At 36.5% G+C, this 16,621-nt stretch overlaps 1 protein-coding gene and 1 pseudogene across 3 annotated transcripts in view; one reads left to right on the top strand and one right to left on the bottom strand.

Annotated features, from left to right (window-relative positions):
• Positions 1-8,837, bottom strand: part of LOC110259499 (non-histone chromosomal protein HMG-14 pseudogene) — a 55,011-nt pseudogene extending 46,174 nt beyond the window's left edge.
• The window catches only part of TEX9 (testis expressed 9), an 81,165-nt gene continuing 73,349 nt past the window's right edge, over positions 8,806-16,621 (top strand). For 2 of the 3 annotated variants that reach the window (XM_013992952.3, XM_013992953.3), the window contains exons 1-2: positions 8,806-8,862; positions 8,958-9,049. In XM_013992952.3, the coding sequence (XP_013848406.1) occupies positions 8,836-8,862; positions 8,958-9,049 (119 nt within the window). In that variant the 5' untranslated portion in view covers positions 8,806-8,835. 3 annotated transcript variants of the gene reach the window in all.

Below are 16,621 nucleotides of genomic sequence, written 5' to 3'. Positions count from 1 at the left end.
AGGCTCTCGTTGCTTGCTCATGATTATGATTCTATGCCTTATTAAAATATTTTCAAAATAGATATTCTGCATTTCACAGCTGATACAATTTTAATGTCTCTTGGGGGTTCTCAATATTTATTATTTCTTCTCATTTCTTACTAATGGTGGATTTATTTCCTCTATGCTTGATGATTTTTGATGGTTAACTCACATTTTCTTGATCTTTATCTAGGAATCTGGTGGCTTAAAGATATTTTTCTCTGAAGAGGATTTGTGTTTGATTCTGCTGGCAGCATAGGATCACTACCAATCTGGAACTACTTTAGCATTTTTAGTTTAGTAGCTTAGAGCAAGGGTTTTAAGTTCAGCTCCTTTATATAACTGTTGACTGAAAAACAGACTTTGTATTCTGAGCACAGTTCTTTTATGGGCATTTTCTTGGATTAGTCCTTTTCTTATTCTCCGTTCTTCCTTCTCTCCCTCCCTTCTTTCCTCCCTTTCACTTTTTTGGCTGCATCCACAGCATATGGGAGTTCCCAGGCCAGGGATCAAATCCAAGCCACAGCTGTAACCTACATTGCAGCTTCAACAACACTGGATCCTTAACCCACTCTACCATAGCAGGAACTCCAGTCCTTTTATTTTTAAGTGCCTCTTTTGTTTATTTGAGGGGCAAAGAGCTGGAGGGGGAGATGTCAGCAGGATACTCAGAAATTTTCTCTGCTCCCTTCAAGTTTTCAATAATGCATATGTACTTGTTTGTTTTGACAGAATCTGGTTGTTTTGCAGTATAGGGGTGACCCAGATGATTTTACCTTTACAACTCTATTGGAGCACAAGTCTCTTTTAGCTCATTTTTTAAAAATAGACTTTATTTTTTAGAACAGAATTAGATTTACAGAAAAATTGAGAACAGAGTACAGAGTTCCCATATATCCTGCACCCAGTTTCCTTTATTATTAACATTTGTTAGAATTAATGAACCATTATTTATACATTATTTTTAACTAAGTCCGTATTTTATTCAGATTTCTTTGTTTTTTTAATGTAATGTCTTCTTCTGTTCTAGGATCTATCCAGGATACCACTTTTTTTTTTTTTTTTTTTTTTTTTTTTTTTTTTTTAATGGCCAAATCTACAGCATATGGAAGTTCCTGGGCTAGAGGTCGAATGAGAGCTACTGCTGCTGGCCTACACCACAGCAACACAGGATCCAAGCCGCATCTGCAACAAACGCTGCAGCTTGTGGCAACACTGGATCCTTCACCCACTGAGTGAAGACAGGGATCAAACCTGTGTCCTCATGGAGACTAGTCAGGTTTTTAACCCACTGACCCACGATGAGAACTCCTGCCTAACCCTTCTTGTTATATCTCCTTAGGCTCCTCTTGGTTGTGACAGTTTCTCAGACTTTCCTTGCTTTGCCTGATCTTGATTGTTTTCAGAAGTACTGATCAGGTATTTTGTAGGCTGCCCCTCTATTGGAATTTTTTTCTTTTACTATAGTAAAATCTACATAACATAAAATTTGCCACTGAAGCTATTTAAAAATATACAGTCTGGTGGCATTAAATATATTTGTAATGTTGTTCAGTGGTCACAATCATCCATTTCCAGAATTTTTTTTTTTTTTGTCTTTTGTCTTTTTAGGGCCACACCCATGGCATATGGATATTCCCAGGCTAGGGGTTGAATTGGAGCTACAGCTGCCAGCCTACACCAGAGCCACAGCAACGCCAGATCCAAGCCACACCTGCACCACAGCTAATGGCAATGCCGGATCTTTAACCCACTGAGCGAGGCCAGGGATTGAATCCAAAACCTCATGATTCCTAGTCTGATTTGTTTCTGCTGTGCCATGACGGGAACTCCCATTTCCAGAACTTTTTGATCATCCCAAATGGAAACTCTATACCCATTAAAAGAATAACACACCAGTCCCCTTCTCCCTATCTCCTGCCTCTATTCTATTTTCTTTTTTCTTTTTTCTTTATTTATTTTTTTTCCACTGTACAGCATGGGGACCAAGTTACACTTACATGTATACATTTTTTTCCCACCCTTTGTTCTCTATTCTATTTTCTGTCTCTGAATTTGTCTATTCTAGGTAACTCTTAATAGAGGAATCATCCAATATTTATTCTTTCATGTCTGGCTTATTTCACTTAGCATGCTTACAAGGTTCATCCATGTCATAGTGTGTGTCCAAATTTCACTGTATGTATATACTACATTTTGTTTTATCCATTTTGCTTGTTAGTCCCAGGAAATTTTTATTGATTCCTTGGGATTTCTCTATAGACACTCATGTGATCTACAAATGAAGATACTTTATTTTTTCATTTCCATTCTGTATACATTTTATTTCCTTTTCTTTGATAAGCTAGTTCAGTTGTGAGAGTAAGTAAGAATGGTGAAAGTGGATGTCTTTGCCTTATTCTGATCTTTGGATGAAAGCATTCAGTTTCTCACTCTTAAGTGTGATGCCATCTGTACATATTTTGTAAATGCTGTTTATTGAGTTTAGAAAGTTCCCCTCTATACTTAGTTTGCTGAGAATTTTTACCATGAAAGTTATTGGATCTTCTGAAAAGCTTTTGCTCAGTTTATATGGTCCTGTGATTTTTCTTCTTTATCCTCTTTAGGTACTGAATTACACTGTTTCATTTTAGAATGTTGAACTATCCTTTTGACCTAAAATATACCCCACTTGTCTGTGTTGTAAAATTCTTTTTGTTCATTATTGGATTCAATTTGCTAATATTTGTTAAAGAATTTTATATCTGTGTTCACGAGAGATGTCAGTTCATAGTTTTTTCTCGTTATGTTTTTAACTGCATTTGGTATTAGGGTAATGCTGGCCTTGGAATGAGTCAGGAAGTGTTCCCTTTATTTCTACTTTTTTAGAAGAGATTGTGGTGATCTGGTATCATTTCATTTTTTAATTCATCTGTGAAACCATCTGGGCCTGGTGCTTTCTTTCTTGGAGCATGATTGACTCAGTCCTTGACCACTCAGATTATCTCTTTCTCCTTGTATGAATTTTGGTAATTTGTATCTTTCAAGGAATTAGTTTATTTCATCTAATTTATCAATTTTCTGGGCAAGCAGTTGTTGATAGTATTCCTTTACTTTCCTTTTAATGTTCACATGACCATTAACAATGATCCTTATTCCGTTTCTGACAATGGTATTGTATTGTTTACTTTAACAGTTTTCTGTATATTATGTTTCGACATCTTAAACAACCTTTCTGGTTTGGCAGAGACTCCTTGGCCTTGCCAATTCTCAGAGATAGTAAAGGGCTCAGCCAAGAGTGTACCTTAAATATGCCAACTGACCAATGCAGAGTCATTCTGGTCCTCTCTCTTGCCTGTACAACTCAAGAGACAATATTCCGTTGTTTTAATCATCCCAGGGCCAGATAATAGGCAACCAGGAATAGTCTCTAAAGCTTAAAGCCTGCTGAAATTATTCAAACCAGCCAACCCTAAACTGTTTACCCTGCCTTTCCTTTTCTGCAGGCTAGCCTAGGTCTTCCCTTCACTCTTGTTTTCTGCCTCCTAATCACCTTGAGGCTTTCCCATGTAGCTCTGCATGGCATTTCTAGGACCTATGAGCATAATAGACTGTTTTCCTGCACCTCTTCTCTGTTGTCTTTTGTGGTTACTTCTCACTGACCTGACTGACTGTCACATTAAAGAACACAGAACAGGTAATTTTGTGTCTTCTCTCCCTCTCTCCCTCTCTCTCTCTTTTTTTTTTTTTTTTTTTTTTTTGGTTATCATGACTAGAGGCTTATTGAGTTTATTGAATCTTTCAAAGCACTAGATTTTGGTTTCTGTGATTTTTCTCTGTTGTTTTCCTATTTTCAATTCCATTGATTTCTATTTTAATTGTTTGTTTATTATTTGTTTAATATTATTATTGTTTTCTCTTTTTTAAAGTTTTATTGGGGAGTTCCCGTCGTGGCTCAGTGGTTAACGAATTCAACTAGGAACCATGAGGTTGCGGGTTCGATCCCTGGCCTTGCTCAGTGGGTTAAGGATCCCACATTGCCACAAGCTGTAGTGTAGGTTGCAGACACGGTTCGAATCCTGCGTTGCTGTGGCTCTGGTGTAGGCCGCGGCTACAGCTCCGACTAGACCCCTAGCCTGGGAACCTCCATGTGCTTCAGGTGTGGCCTGGAAGTGGCAAAAAGAAAAAAAAGAGAAGTTTTATTGAAGTATAGTTGATTTATAATGCGGTAATTTCTTCTGTACAACAAAGTGATTCAGTTACATATATACACACATCCATTCTTTTTCAGATTTTTTTCCATATAGGTTATCACAGAATATTGGGTAGAGTTCTCTGTTTTGCTCTCTTTAAGCTTAAATTGCTCTTCTGTCTCATTGCTTAAGGTGAAATCTGAGATTGCTGATTGTAGATTTTTTTTTTTTTTTTAGGGCCTCACCTGTAGCCTATGGAAGTTCCTGGGCTAGGGTCCAGTTGGAGTTGGAGCTGCAGCTGCCAGCCTTCACTACAGCCACAGCAACACCAGATTCTTAATCCAGTGAGTAAGGCCAGGAATCAAATCCAAATCCTCATGGACACTAGTTGGTTTTATTACCGCTGAGCCACAACAGGAACTCTTTTTTTTCTAATATATACTTACAATGCTAAGCATTCTATCTAAGCACTACTTTCATTGTATCCCATAAGTTTTGGTAAATTGTATTTTCATTTTCATTAAATTCAAAATAATTTTAAGTTTCTCTTTAGACTTCATTGACCCATGTATTTTTTTTTTGTCCTTAGGGAACTAAATTTAATCTGAAACTTTATGAAAATTGTTATTGAAGTACAGTTGATTTACAGTGTTAATTTCTGCTGTACAGCAAACTGACCCAGTTACATATATACACCTTCTTTTTCATATTCTTTTCCATTATGGTTTGTCACAGGACATTGAATATAGTTCCCTATATATAGTAGAATCTTGTTTATCCATCCTATATAATTGTTTGCCTCTGCTAATCCCAGACCCAGGTATTATTTTAAAGTGTGTGTTTAATCTCCAAATATTTTGGGATTTTCCACTATTTTTCTGATTTATTTCTAGTTTAATTCCATCATGGCCTCAGAAGATAGTTTTTATAATTTCTGTTACAGGTTGAATTTTGTCTCTCCCTGCCCCCAAAGATATGTTGAAGTCCTAACTCATCACACACACACATCCCTCCCCTTAACCTGTGTTTTCTTCATTTTTGTTTGTTTGTTTTAGCCATGCCCACAGCATGCAAAAGTTTGAGGGCTGAGCCACAGCAGTGACAATGCTGAATCCTTAATCGCTACACCACCACCAGGCAACCTCTCCTTAACTTGTGAAGATGACCTTTTTGGAAATGGGGTCTTACAGATATAATCAAGTTAGGATGAGGTCCTTAGGGTGAGTCCTAATCAAAAATGACTAGAGGTTTTTTTTATTTTTTTATTTTTTTCTTTTCTTTTTAGGGCCACACCTGCAACATATGGAAGTTCCTGGGCTAGGGGTCCAATTAAAGCCACAGATACCACAGCCACAGCAATGCCAGATCCGAGCTGTGTCTGTGACATACATCACAAATTGCGGCAACGCTGTGTCCTTAACCCACTGAGTGAAGCCAAGGATTGAACCATATCCTCAAAGACATTATGTCAGGTTCAGTCCACAACAGAAACTGCTATTTGGGGCAATTATATCCTTACTGATTTTCCACTTGCTTGAACTATCAATGACTGAAAAAGAAGTATTGACATCTTAAAATGTATTTGTGGATTTATCTATCTCTCTTTGCACTCCTATTAGTTGTTTCTAAATGCATTTTGATACTCAACTGTGGCTCATACACGTTAAGGATTGTATCTCCTTGGAAAATTGACCTCTTTATCATTATGTAATGCTCCTCTTTAACCCTGATAGTTTTCCTGATTTTAAAGTCAGCTCTGTCTGAAATTAATATAGCTACTCTGGGGTTTTTTTTTTTTTTTTATTAGTTTTAGTATGGCATACTTTTTTCATCATTTGACTTTTTTTTTTTTTTTTTTTTTGGTCTTTTTAGGGCCACACCCACAGCATCTAGAGGTTCCCAGGCTAAGGGTTGAATTGGAGCTGCAGCTGCCAGCCTATGCCACAGCCACAGCAACGCAGGATCCAAGCCGCGTCTGTGACCTACACCACAACTCACGGCAAAGCCGGATCCTTAATCCACTGAGCAAGGTCAGGGATCAAACCTGCATCCTCATGGATGCTAGTCAGATTCGTTTCTGCTGTGCCAGGATGGGAACTCCTGACGTTTTAATAATTTATTTATTTTTATGTTTTAATGTGATTGATGTATTTCACATACCCACCATTCACCCATATAAAGTGTATTATTAATTGGCTTTTAATATATTTACAGAATTGTGCAACCATAATCACAATTTTAGAATATTTTCATTACACACCTCCCTGCAAAAAAAAAAAAAAAAAAAAAAAAAAAAAAGGCTTAGAACCTCTTGTAAATCCTCCATCATCTGTCAGAGCTAGGCAGTCACTAAACTACTTTCTGTCTCTATAGATTTTCCTATTCCTGATATTTCATATAATACGTGGTCATATTAAAACGGAATGATATAATATGTGGTCTTTGAATTGCTTCTTCTACATAGCATGTTTTCAAGTTTCATCCATCTTATACTATGCATCACTACTTCATTCCTTTCTGCTGAATAATATTCCACTGTATGAATATACCACTTTTTCTTTACCTATTAATTAGTTTATTTTCAATTGAGTCATTTTCGTTTTTTGTCTTTTCTGAAAAGTGCTGCTATAAACATTTGCATACAACTTTTTGTGAGAGTATGTTTTTATTTCTCCTGAGTATATAGCTAGGAGTAGATTGCTGGATGATGTGGTAACTTTATGTGCAAACTTTTGAGAAAATGCCAGACTGTTTTCCAAAGTGGCTGCACAATTTTATATGTCACCAACAGTGTTTAAAGGCTTGAATTTCTTCACATCTTTGCCAACACTTGTTTTGTTCATCTTTTTGATTATAGATATCCTAGCTGGTGTGAAGTTCTATCTTGCTGAGGTTTTGATTTGGACTTCCCTGAACAATTTTTCATGTGATTTTTGGTTATATGTGTATCTTCTTTGGAGGAATGCTTTTTATGATCCTTACCCATTAAAAAAAAAAAAAAAGCTCTTTATATATTCTAGGCACAGGCCTCTTATCAAATAAAAGATTTGAAAAAATTTCATCCCTTTTTATGGTTTGTCTTTTCGATTTTTTTTTTCTTTTTTTTTTTAGGGCCACTCAGGCAGCATGTGGAAGTTCCCAGCTAGGGGCTGAATCAGAGCTGCAGCTGCCAGCCTATACCACAGCCACAGCAATTAGGAATCTGAGCTGCATCTGCGACCTACACCACAGTTCACAGCAAAGCCAGATCCTTAACCCACTGAGCAAGGCCAGGGATAGAACCCTCATCCTCATGGATAGTAGTTGGGTTTGTTACTGCTGAACCACAACAGGAACTCCCTGTCTTTTCATTTTATTTATGGTATTTTAAAATCAGATATTTTTAATTTTGGTGTTTTCTATCTTATTGATGGTTCTCTTGTTGCTTGTGTTTTTGGTGACATTTCTAAGCAGTCATCACCTAATTTAAGGTGATGAATATTTATGCTTATGTTTTCTTCAAAAACTTTATAGTTATGGCTCTTGAAGTTAGGTCTTTTTTTCCATTCTGAATACATTTGTGTACATGGTTTGATATAAAGGTACAACTTCATTCCTTTTTTTTTTTTTTTTTTCTTTTTAGGGCCGCACCCACAGCATATGGAGGTTCCCAGGCTAGGGGTCCAATTGGAGCTACAGCTGCCGGCCTACACCACAAACGCAGCAATGCGGGATCTGAGCTGTGTTTGCAACCTACACCACAGCTCACAGAAATGCCAAATTCTTAACTCACTGAGTGAAGCCAGGGATGGAACCCTCAACCTCATGGTTCCTAGTCGGATTCATTTTCCCTGTGCCGCAATGGGAACTCCCAACCTCATTCTTTTACATGTGGACATGCACTTATCCCAGTAGGATTGGTTGAAAAGACTGTTCTTTCCCCATTGCACGGTATTAGCACTTTCGCTGAAAGTCGTTTCACCCTAAATGTGAAGGTTTATTTCTAGATTCCCAAGTTTATTACCAAAAAAAAAAAAAAACAAAAAAAGGAATTTTTGACTGCTTATTGTCTTATCCTAAGCACAAATTCTCTTACTCCTTGTAGTAACTCTGTGAGACAGCACTATTCTTATTCCCATTTTACAGACGAGGTAGCTGACATAGTGAGTTGTCCAAGCTAGAATGTGGCCAACCCAGAGAGGAACTTGGACAACTGACCTGAGAGCCTGAGATTTTACCCATGCCATAAATAAATGTGAGAAGTCAAAATTTGGAATTCCAATAAGTGGTTCATTTTAAACAAAACAATTGGACGTCAGATTGGCCACTAAATTTGGAAAACCACAACAGACTAGGAGCTTTACCAGCTTCCTTCGTACTGAGTATTAGCAATGGACCGTCCTCTGTGGTTGAACCCCTCCTTCCCCGCCCCCATCGCCAACTTAATTTCTAAATTAACTGCATTCGGCTGTGCAGGCGTTGTTACTGCTTACAGCCAAGGCGCGGATACACCGCAGCGCCCACTCCCCAGTCCTCAGCCCCGCCCCAGCCGAGAGTAGGGGCGTGGACAAAATCGTGCCCAGGGCTCGAGGCTGCCCCGTTAGTGGTAATTCTCGCGGGAAGATGAGTCGTTGCCTCGGTAACGGCGCCGCAGTGGCGAAACATGGCGGGACCAAGTCTTAGCCTCAGGGTCAGTTCGACTCGACACTTCTGGTTAACCGCTAGGTTTCGAAGACGCCGAAAATCTTTTAACTTTGGGCCTGAAAGTGTCTGTCTTTTTAACAGAGACGGGGCGTTTCAGGGACTCCGCTCCCGCCACGGGTTCAGCATTCTGCCACACCTCGACGGGACTTCCTCGCCAAGGAGGAAGAATATAAGTAAGAAATTTGGTAGTTCGGCGAGAAAATTTCCTTTTCTTTCACTTAAATGAGGATCCTTACAAGTACTTTTCCTGGTGACTGGATTTTTGAGATCACTCACTGCCCAGCATTTTCTTTTCACCATGTCGTTCGCTCGCTTGCCTTTCTTTATCTTTTCTCTTTAACTAGAGCTGCGTCCTAGTAGCTGTTGGGAGTGAAAATTTAACCCTAGTAACTACGTGCGAAAGCAAGGTGATATGCTAGAAGTGGTTTGGATAGCAGGAATTGCCACAAATAGTTCAGGTTTTAGTTATGGAATTCCACTTAATATCAAGTTCCTAGAGTTTACGTATGTAAATATCTTTTAAGTTTGGTTGCTCACTGGAAGCGTGTTTCTCAGGGTATTTAGAATTACTTTTCTCATCCACAATTGGTGGAGTTGGGAGGAGGACTTCCTTTCCTTATCTGTGCTCAGTGTAATTACAACTATCCTGACAACACGGCCTTTCACTCCCGGACCACTCCACTCTTCATACCCCCATTTTCACAAAGGTGCCAGAGTAATCTTTAATTTGATTTTGTCACTCCCTTACCTAAAACCTTGCAGTGCTTTCCGGTTGCACTTCAAAAGCTCTGTCACACTTGGCTCCTGGCTCCTATTTGATCTTGCCGGCTCTTCTTTTTGCCTACCAGAGTGGCCTGCCTTGACTCTGCTAAGTAGGCTCCTCTTTATTCTTTTCTTTTTTTATTGTCTGATTAACTTTTCTTTACAATTAGCATAACTTCTTATGGTAGATTCATGTTACTTTTTGTTGGTTTCCTCTGCTGGACTGTGACTTCCACATGTTCACAGGCCATGTGTTTTATTTGCCATCGTATATATCCTTACAAAAAATTATATGTTAACAATTTACTTTCTTTAAAGTAATTTAAAATTTTGGAGAACATTCTGGCAGTTCCTCATATGGGTTAAACATGAAGATACCATATGATCTCTGCTTAAAATTAAAGCATATTTAAAGTTAAAACTGAAGTGTACTTACTGTCTTTTGATAAACTAGACAAATGCCAACTTGGCATAGCATGTGGAAACATAATCATCTTCCCCTGTTTGATGAAATGGGCATATTATTATGATAAAAGGGTGTTGTCCATATATAGTTGTGAATCACCTGTGTTCAGCCCAAATCAGTTATTTTCATTATCATAGCATTTAATTACGTGTTGATTAGGTTAATTCATTTGGTTATTTGAGGGTGTATTTTGCTCTTGGTCCTCCTAAGTCATTAGGGATATGGTCTTGCTTGAAGTCAGACATGGATAGAAACTATTTTAGCAAAAATTGTTTTATGGTAAAGACTCCCAGCTGTTACTTGTTCTCTGAGATGTGCAAATTTGAAGCTTTTGAACAGACCAGCTCCCCAGTACTGCTCGAAGTTGTGGATAAGAGTGAACTGTGCATAAGAGTGAACTGTGTCTATTCTTACAGGCAAGAATATGAGTTCACAGCAGAGTATTTTGCCACATGTTATCTTGGTGTTAAGCATATGGGGATATTGTTTCAATCATCTGAACACAGCACTTCCCAGGGATCCCAATCCAGAATCTTCGACAATCAGCTTCTGTCAAATAGTTGGAGGAAATAATTACTTATATGAAGTAATAAACCAAGGAATATGCTGATAACTCGTCAACAGATTTTTCCCAAGCCTTATGCCTATATCATAAAACCAGAGAGCTAAGTAATATGTGGCATCTGTTTTAATTGATGTTGATAATTGGAAGGGCAAGCCTTCCCAAGACTTCTTGCCCATAAATACCAATTACATTGGCTTTATAGGTGAATTTCCAGAGAAATGGCATTTTTATGCTATTTAATTTGCCCTTCCACGAATATATCTCTGTTTACATGGAGGTGTTTTGGTATCCTTTAATAATACTGTATCATATTACTACGTAAAAGTCTTGCATGTAGTATTTTTTTCATGGTACCTTATAGATTTTGTTGCTATAATGAATGACTTTTTTCTCACTACATATTTAATTGTTTAGATGTATAGAAACATTACAGATTTTTGTATGTTGATCCTACACCTTTATTTATATAGGTATAGATTGTCAGCTTTTCTCAACTCTTTTATTCATTCAGTAGAGTCCCTGGGTTTTGATAGAGACAGACCATATGCAGATTATGGTAGATTTGTCCCTTTACAATTTGTTCTGCATCTTTTTTCTTGATCTGGCTAGACCCTCTAGAGCAGTATGGAATAGAAAAAATGATGGTGCACATGTTTATCTTGGCTGTGATTTTCAGGAGTCCACTTTAAAAAATTTATCACCAAATTTGAAGTTTGCTGTAGAGTTTTGGTAGATTTTTAAAAATCAGGCTTGAAGACACGGTTTCCCTTTTCTGTTGTTGTTGACATGCCCTGTTATACCTTAATTTGTATTTGAATGTTAATTCTTAACTAAACTTTTTTCACCCAAATTAATTTGTGTGATAAAATATTTCACCCCCTTGTTTATTGTTTTAACATACTGAACTACACAGGCAGATTTCTTGTTTTCTTTTAAAGTTCCTTGGATTTGATGGCTTTAATTTTTTGTAGGTTGTTTTGCATTTATGAACAAAAGTGAAATTGGTCTTATGCTTTTTTCTAATTCTTTGTCTTTCTGATTTTGATAATTGGTATTGTCTTAGCCACATAAAAGAAGCTGAATAATTTTCCTTTTTTGTTTTATTCTGTTCTTAGAAGCTTCTTATTATCAGAGATCGTCTGCCCTTTGATTGTGAAACTGAGTCTGGCGTGGGTTTTTTTTTTTTTTTTTTGCCCGTCAATTCAGTTTCTTTAATAAATATTACTTCCAGAATAAATTTTGGTTATTTGCTAGTTATCTGAAAAAGTGTCTACTTCCTGTTTGTTTTAAAATGTAGTACCATGCATTTATTCTAATTATCCTCTTATTTTTTATGGTGTATCTGTAACTTTATACATACCTTCTTTTTGGGATCTATTTTATCAGTCTTGCTGATAAGTGTATATATTTTATTGGCCTTTTCAGAGAAATAGCTTTTGGTTTTATTGATAATCTATGTGATTAAATTTTTTCATTTGTCATTATTTCTATCTCTTTTTATCGTGGATTTCTTTTTTCTTGTTTTTAGTTTCTTTTTTAGTTTTTATTTTTTAACATGTACATTTAATTTCTGTGTATTTCTCTCCAACCATAGCTTGTTTGCATTTCAGGATCTGTTTCGATATATATTTCTTGTATGGTTAGTTTTAAATATTTTATGATTTTCAGTTATTATTTTAGGAGTGTATTTTTGTAGTTCCCAAGCATGTGTTTATTTGCTTATTTTTGTTATTTTAAAATTTATTTTTAATTGAACTGTGGTCAGGGAACGTATAGAATATTGATTTTCAAAACTGTGTTGAAATTTCGTTGTGACCAGGTATATGTTGTTTTTGTAAATATTCTGTGTACTCTTTGATAGAAAGTGTATTTACTATTTGTTAACTAATATCTTAGATCAGGCTAATTAATTTTGCTGTCTATAACATCAGTATCCTCACCATTTCTTTTTCTAGAAGCTGTATTAGTGTCTATTAGAGAAGTATTAAAATCAACAATAGTTATAATTTTGGAGTTCCCTGATGGCACAGCAGGTTAACGATCTGGCATTGCCACTGTTGTGGTCGTGGCTGTGGCTTGGGTTCAGTCCCTGGCTTGGGAACTTCCACATGCCACGAAAGAGGCCAAAAAGGAAAAATAAAAGCATTCTAAGTTAATACACCTGAATTTAATTATTAAAGAGAGAAAGCAAAATCCTTCGTAAAGAAAACAGTCTAATTAAGGACCATATAAGAAATGCTATAATAGGTGTGAGGTGGGGGAACCCACAAAAATCAATAGATATCCAAAGGTCATTTTAATGTTCTATATTAATAAAGTCCATGGGGGAAAAACACCCATTAAAAAAAAACTATAGTTACAAGTTTTAAATTTTTCCTTTAATAATTTGGGGTCATATTGTTTGATTTATTTTAATCCTCTTGATGAATAATCCCTTTCATTATTATGTAGTGGTGTTACATCTTTTTTTCATTCATTTATTTTCAAACCTTTTATGTAGTTTATCGTTATTAATATTTCTTTTATATTCTCTAGTAATTTGTGCCTTCTATCAAGTGAATTTATTTATATTATTTTGTTTACTAATTAATTAATTACTAAGTTAAATAATACTTTTTCCCCTTTGCTTTGAATACTCCTTCCTGTTATTTCCATATTTTGTACTAATTTGGATTTATCATCATGTTTCCTCATTTCTTTGACAATTGATTCTATTTTCTAGGTTGTTTCCTCTTTTCTGAAGCATAGACCATTCATTACTTCTCTCTGTGAAAATCTGAGTCATAAATTCTCCAGTCTTGGCGTTCCCGTCGTGGCGCAGTGGTTAACGAATCCGACTAGGAACCATGAGGTTGTGGGTTCTGTCCCTGCCCTTGCTCAGTGGGTTAAGGATCCGGCGTTGCCGTGAGCTGTGGTGTAGCTTGCAGACGCGGCTCGGATCCCGCATTGCTGTGGCTCTGGTGTAGACTGGCAGCCACAGCTCTGATTCGACCCCTAGCCTGGGAACCTCCATATGCCGTGAGAACGGCCCACGAAATAGCAAAAAGACAAAAAAAAAAAAAAAAAAAAAAAAAAAAAAAAAAAATTTCTCCAGTCTTACCTGAAAATTTTCTTACTTGTCACTTATTCCTCAAAGATACTTTAGTTGAATATAGAACTGCAGATGGCTAGTTTCTTCCTGCCTGGTGGTCCATTAAAGATACTACTTCAGAGTTCCCATCATGGTGCAATGGAAACTAATCCGACTAGGAACCATGATGTTGCAGGTTTGATCCCTGGCCTCACTCAGTGGTCTGAGGATCTGGCGTTGCTGTGAGCTGTGGTGTAGGTTGCAGACGTGGCTCATATCTGACCTTGCTATGGCTGTGGCCTAGGCTGGCAGCTGTAGCTCCGATTCAACTCCTAGCCTGGGAACCTCCATATGCTGTGGATGCAGCCCTAAAAAGACAAAGAGACCAAAAAAAAAAAAAAAAAAACCATTTCATTGTCCATTGGAATCTAGGGATAGGAATGAGCTATCTACTGTCAGCTTTTAAGATAGTCATGCTGGTAAACTATTTTTCTCTCTTCTTTTAAAATATTTGCTTTGAAATTTAAAGACTTCCCCATATCTTTGAAGTTCTGCAGTTTCACTATGATGTGTACAGGTATGGATTTGTTTTCTTAATTCTGCTTGAGATCTGTATCTTTATTCATTTCTGGAAAATTGTCAGCATTATCTCTCTTTTTTTTAAAAAAAGTATTGTCTTTTGCTATATTCTTTTTTTTTTAATTATGTTTATTTTTATTAGGGGATAGTTGATTTACAGTGTTGAGTCCATTTCTGCTGTGCAGCATAGTGACCCAGTCATACATAGATTTACATTCTTTTTCTCATAAAATCTTCCATCATGGTCTATCCCAAGAGACTGGATATAGTTCCCTGTGCTGTACAGTAGGACCTCACTGCTTATCCATTCTATTTTTTTTTTCCCACTGTACAGCAAGGGGATCAAGTTATCCTTACATGTATACATTACAATTACACTTTTTTTCCCCACCCTTTGTTCTGTTGCAACATGAGTTTCTAGACAAAATTCTCAATGCTATTCAGCAGGATCTCCTTGTACATCTATTCTAAGTTGTGTCTGATAAGCCCAAGCTCCCGATCCCTCCCACTCCCTCCCCCTCCCCCTCCCATCAGGCAGCCACAAGACTTTTCTCCAAGTCCATGATTTTCTTTTCTGAGGAGATGTTCATTTGTGCTGGATATTAGATTCCAGTTATAAGTGATATCATATGGTATTTGTCTTTGTCTTTCTGGCTCATTTCACTCAATATGAGATTCTCTAGTTCCATCCATGTTGCTGCAAATGGCATTATGTCATTCTTTTTTATGGCTGAGTAGTATTCCATTGTATATATATATCACATCATCCGAATCCAATCCTCTGTCGATGGACATTTGGGTTGTTTCCATGTCCTGGCTCTTGTGAATAGTGCTGCAATGAACATGCGGGTGCATGTGTCTGCTATATTCTTTAAGTTTCAAATATTTCTCATTTTTTTTAAATTGGGGTATATTTGATTTATGATATTAGTTTCAGGTGTACAACATAGGGATTCAAAATTTTTATAGATTATACTCCACAAAAAGTTATTATAAAATATTGGCTATATTTCCTGTATTGTACAATATATGCTTGTAGCTTATTTTATACATAGTAGTTTTTATCTTTTAATCACCCTATTCCTATATTGCCCCTCTCCTTTCCCTCTCCCCATTGGTAACCACTATTTTATTCTTTATTTGAGTAGATCTGTTTCTCTTTGGTTACATCATTCATTTGCTTTGTTTTTTAGATTTCACACGTAAATGATAATACACAGTATTTGTCTTTTTCTTATTTCAGTAAACATAATACCCTTCAGATCCGTTCGTATTGTTATAAATTGCAAATGTTCATTCTTTTTAATGGCTGAATAATATTCTGTTGTATGTATATACCAAATCTTTATGTGTTCATCTGTTGATGGCTGTTTAGGTAGCTTACATATCTTGGCTGTTGTAAATACTGCTGTGAACATTGGGGTACATAGATCTTTTCAAAGTAGTATTTTCATTTCCTTTGGATATATATACCCAGGAGTGGATCACAGGGTCGTATGGAGGTTATATTTTTAATTATTTTAGAAACTGCCATGCTGTTTTCCACAATGATTGCTCCAATTTGCTCCAATTTCCATTCTCATAAACAGTGGAGAAGGTTTCCCTTTTATGCACATCTTTGCCAACATTTGTTATTTGTGGTCTTTTTCATGATAGCCATTCTGACATGTGTGAGGTAGTATCTTATTGTAGTTTTGCTTTGCATTTCTGTGATGATTAGCAATGTTCAGCATCTTTTCATGTGCCTGGTGGCCATCTGTGTGTCTTCTTTGGAAAAATTTTTATTCAAGTTGTCTGCCTATTTTTTAACCAGGTTTTGTTTTTGTTTTTATTTTGATATTGAGTAGTATAAGCTGTTTATATATTTTGGATATGACCTTGTTGGTCATATCATTTGCAAATATTTTTTCCCATTCAGTAGACAGTCTTTTTGTTTTGTTGGTGATTTCCTTTCCTTTGCAAAAACTTTTAATTTTAATTAGGTCCTATTTGTTTATTTTTGTTTTTGTTTCTTTTGCCTTAGAAGACAGATTCAAAAAAAAAATACTGCTGTGATTTTTGTCAGAGTGTTCTGCCTCCATGTTATTCAGAGTTTTATGGTTTATGGTCTTACATTTAAGTCTTTAATCCATTTTGAGTTTATTTTTGTATATGGTATGAGAAAATGTTCTAATTTCTTTTACATGTAGCAGCAGTCTTCCCAGCCACAGTTATTGAAGACACTCTCTTTTCCTCATTGAATATTTTTTCCTTCTTTATCATGGATTAATTGCCCATATAAGTGTCAGTTGATTTCCAGGCTG

This window comes from Sus scrofa, chromosome 1, assembly GCF_054392235.1.
Source record: "Sus scrofa isolate SSC_HxYL_T2T_F1_AM1 chromosome 1, Sscrofa_HxYL_maternal_Yorkshire_Landrace_v2.0, whole genome shotgun sequence".
NCBI classification, from domain to species: domain Eukaryota; kingdom Metazoa; phylum Chordata; class Mammalia; order Artiodactyla; family Suidae; genus Sus; species Sus scrofa.
The sequence above is the reverse complement of the archived record's forward strand: the minus strand, read 5'-3'. Positions and strand labels throughout refer to the sequence as shown.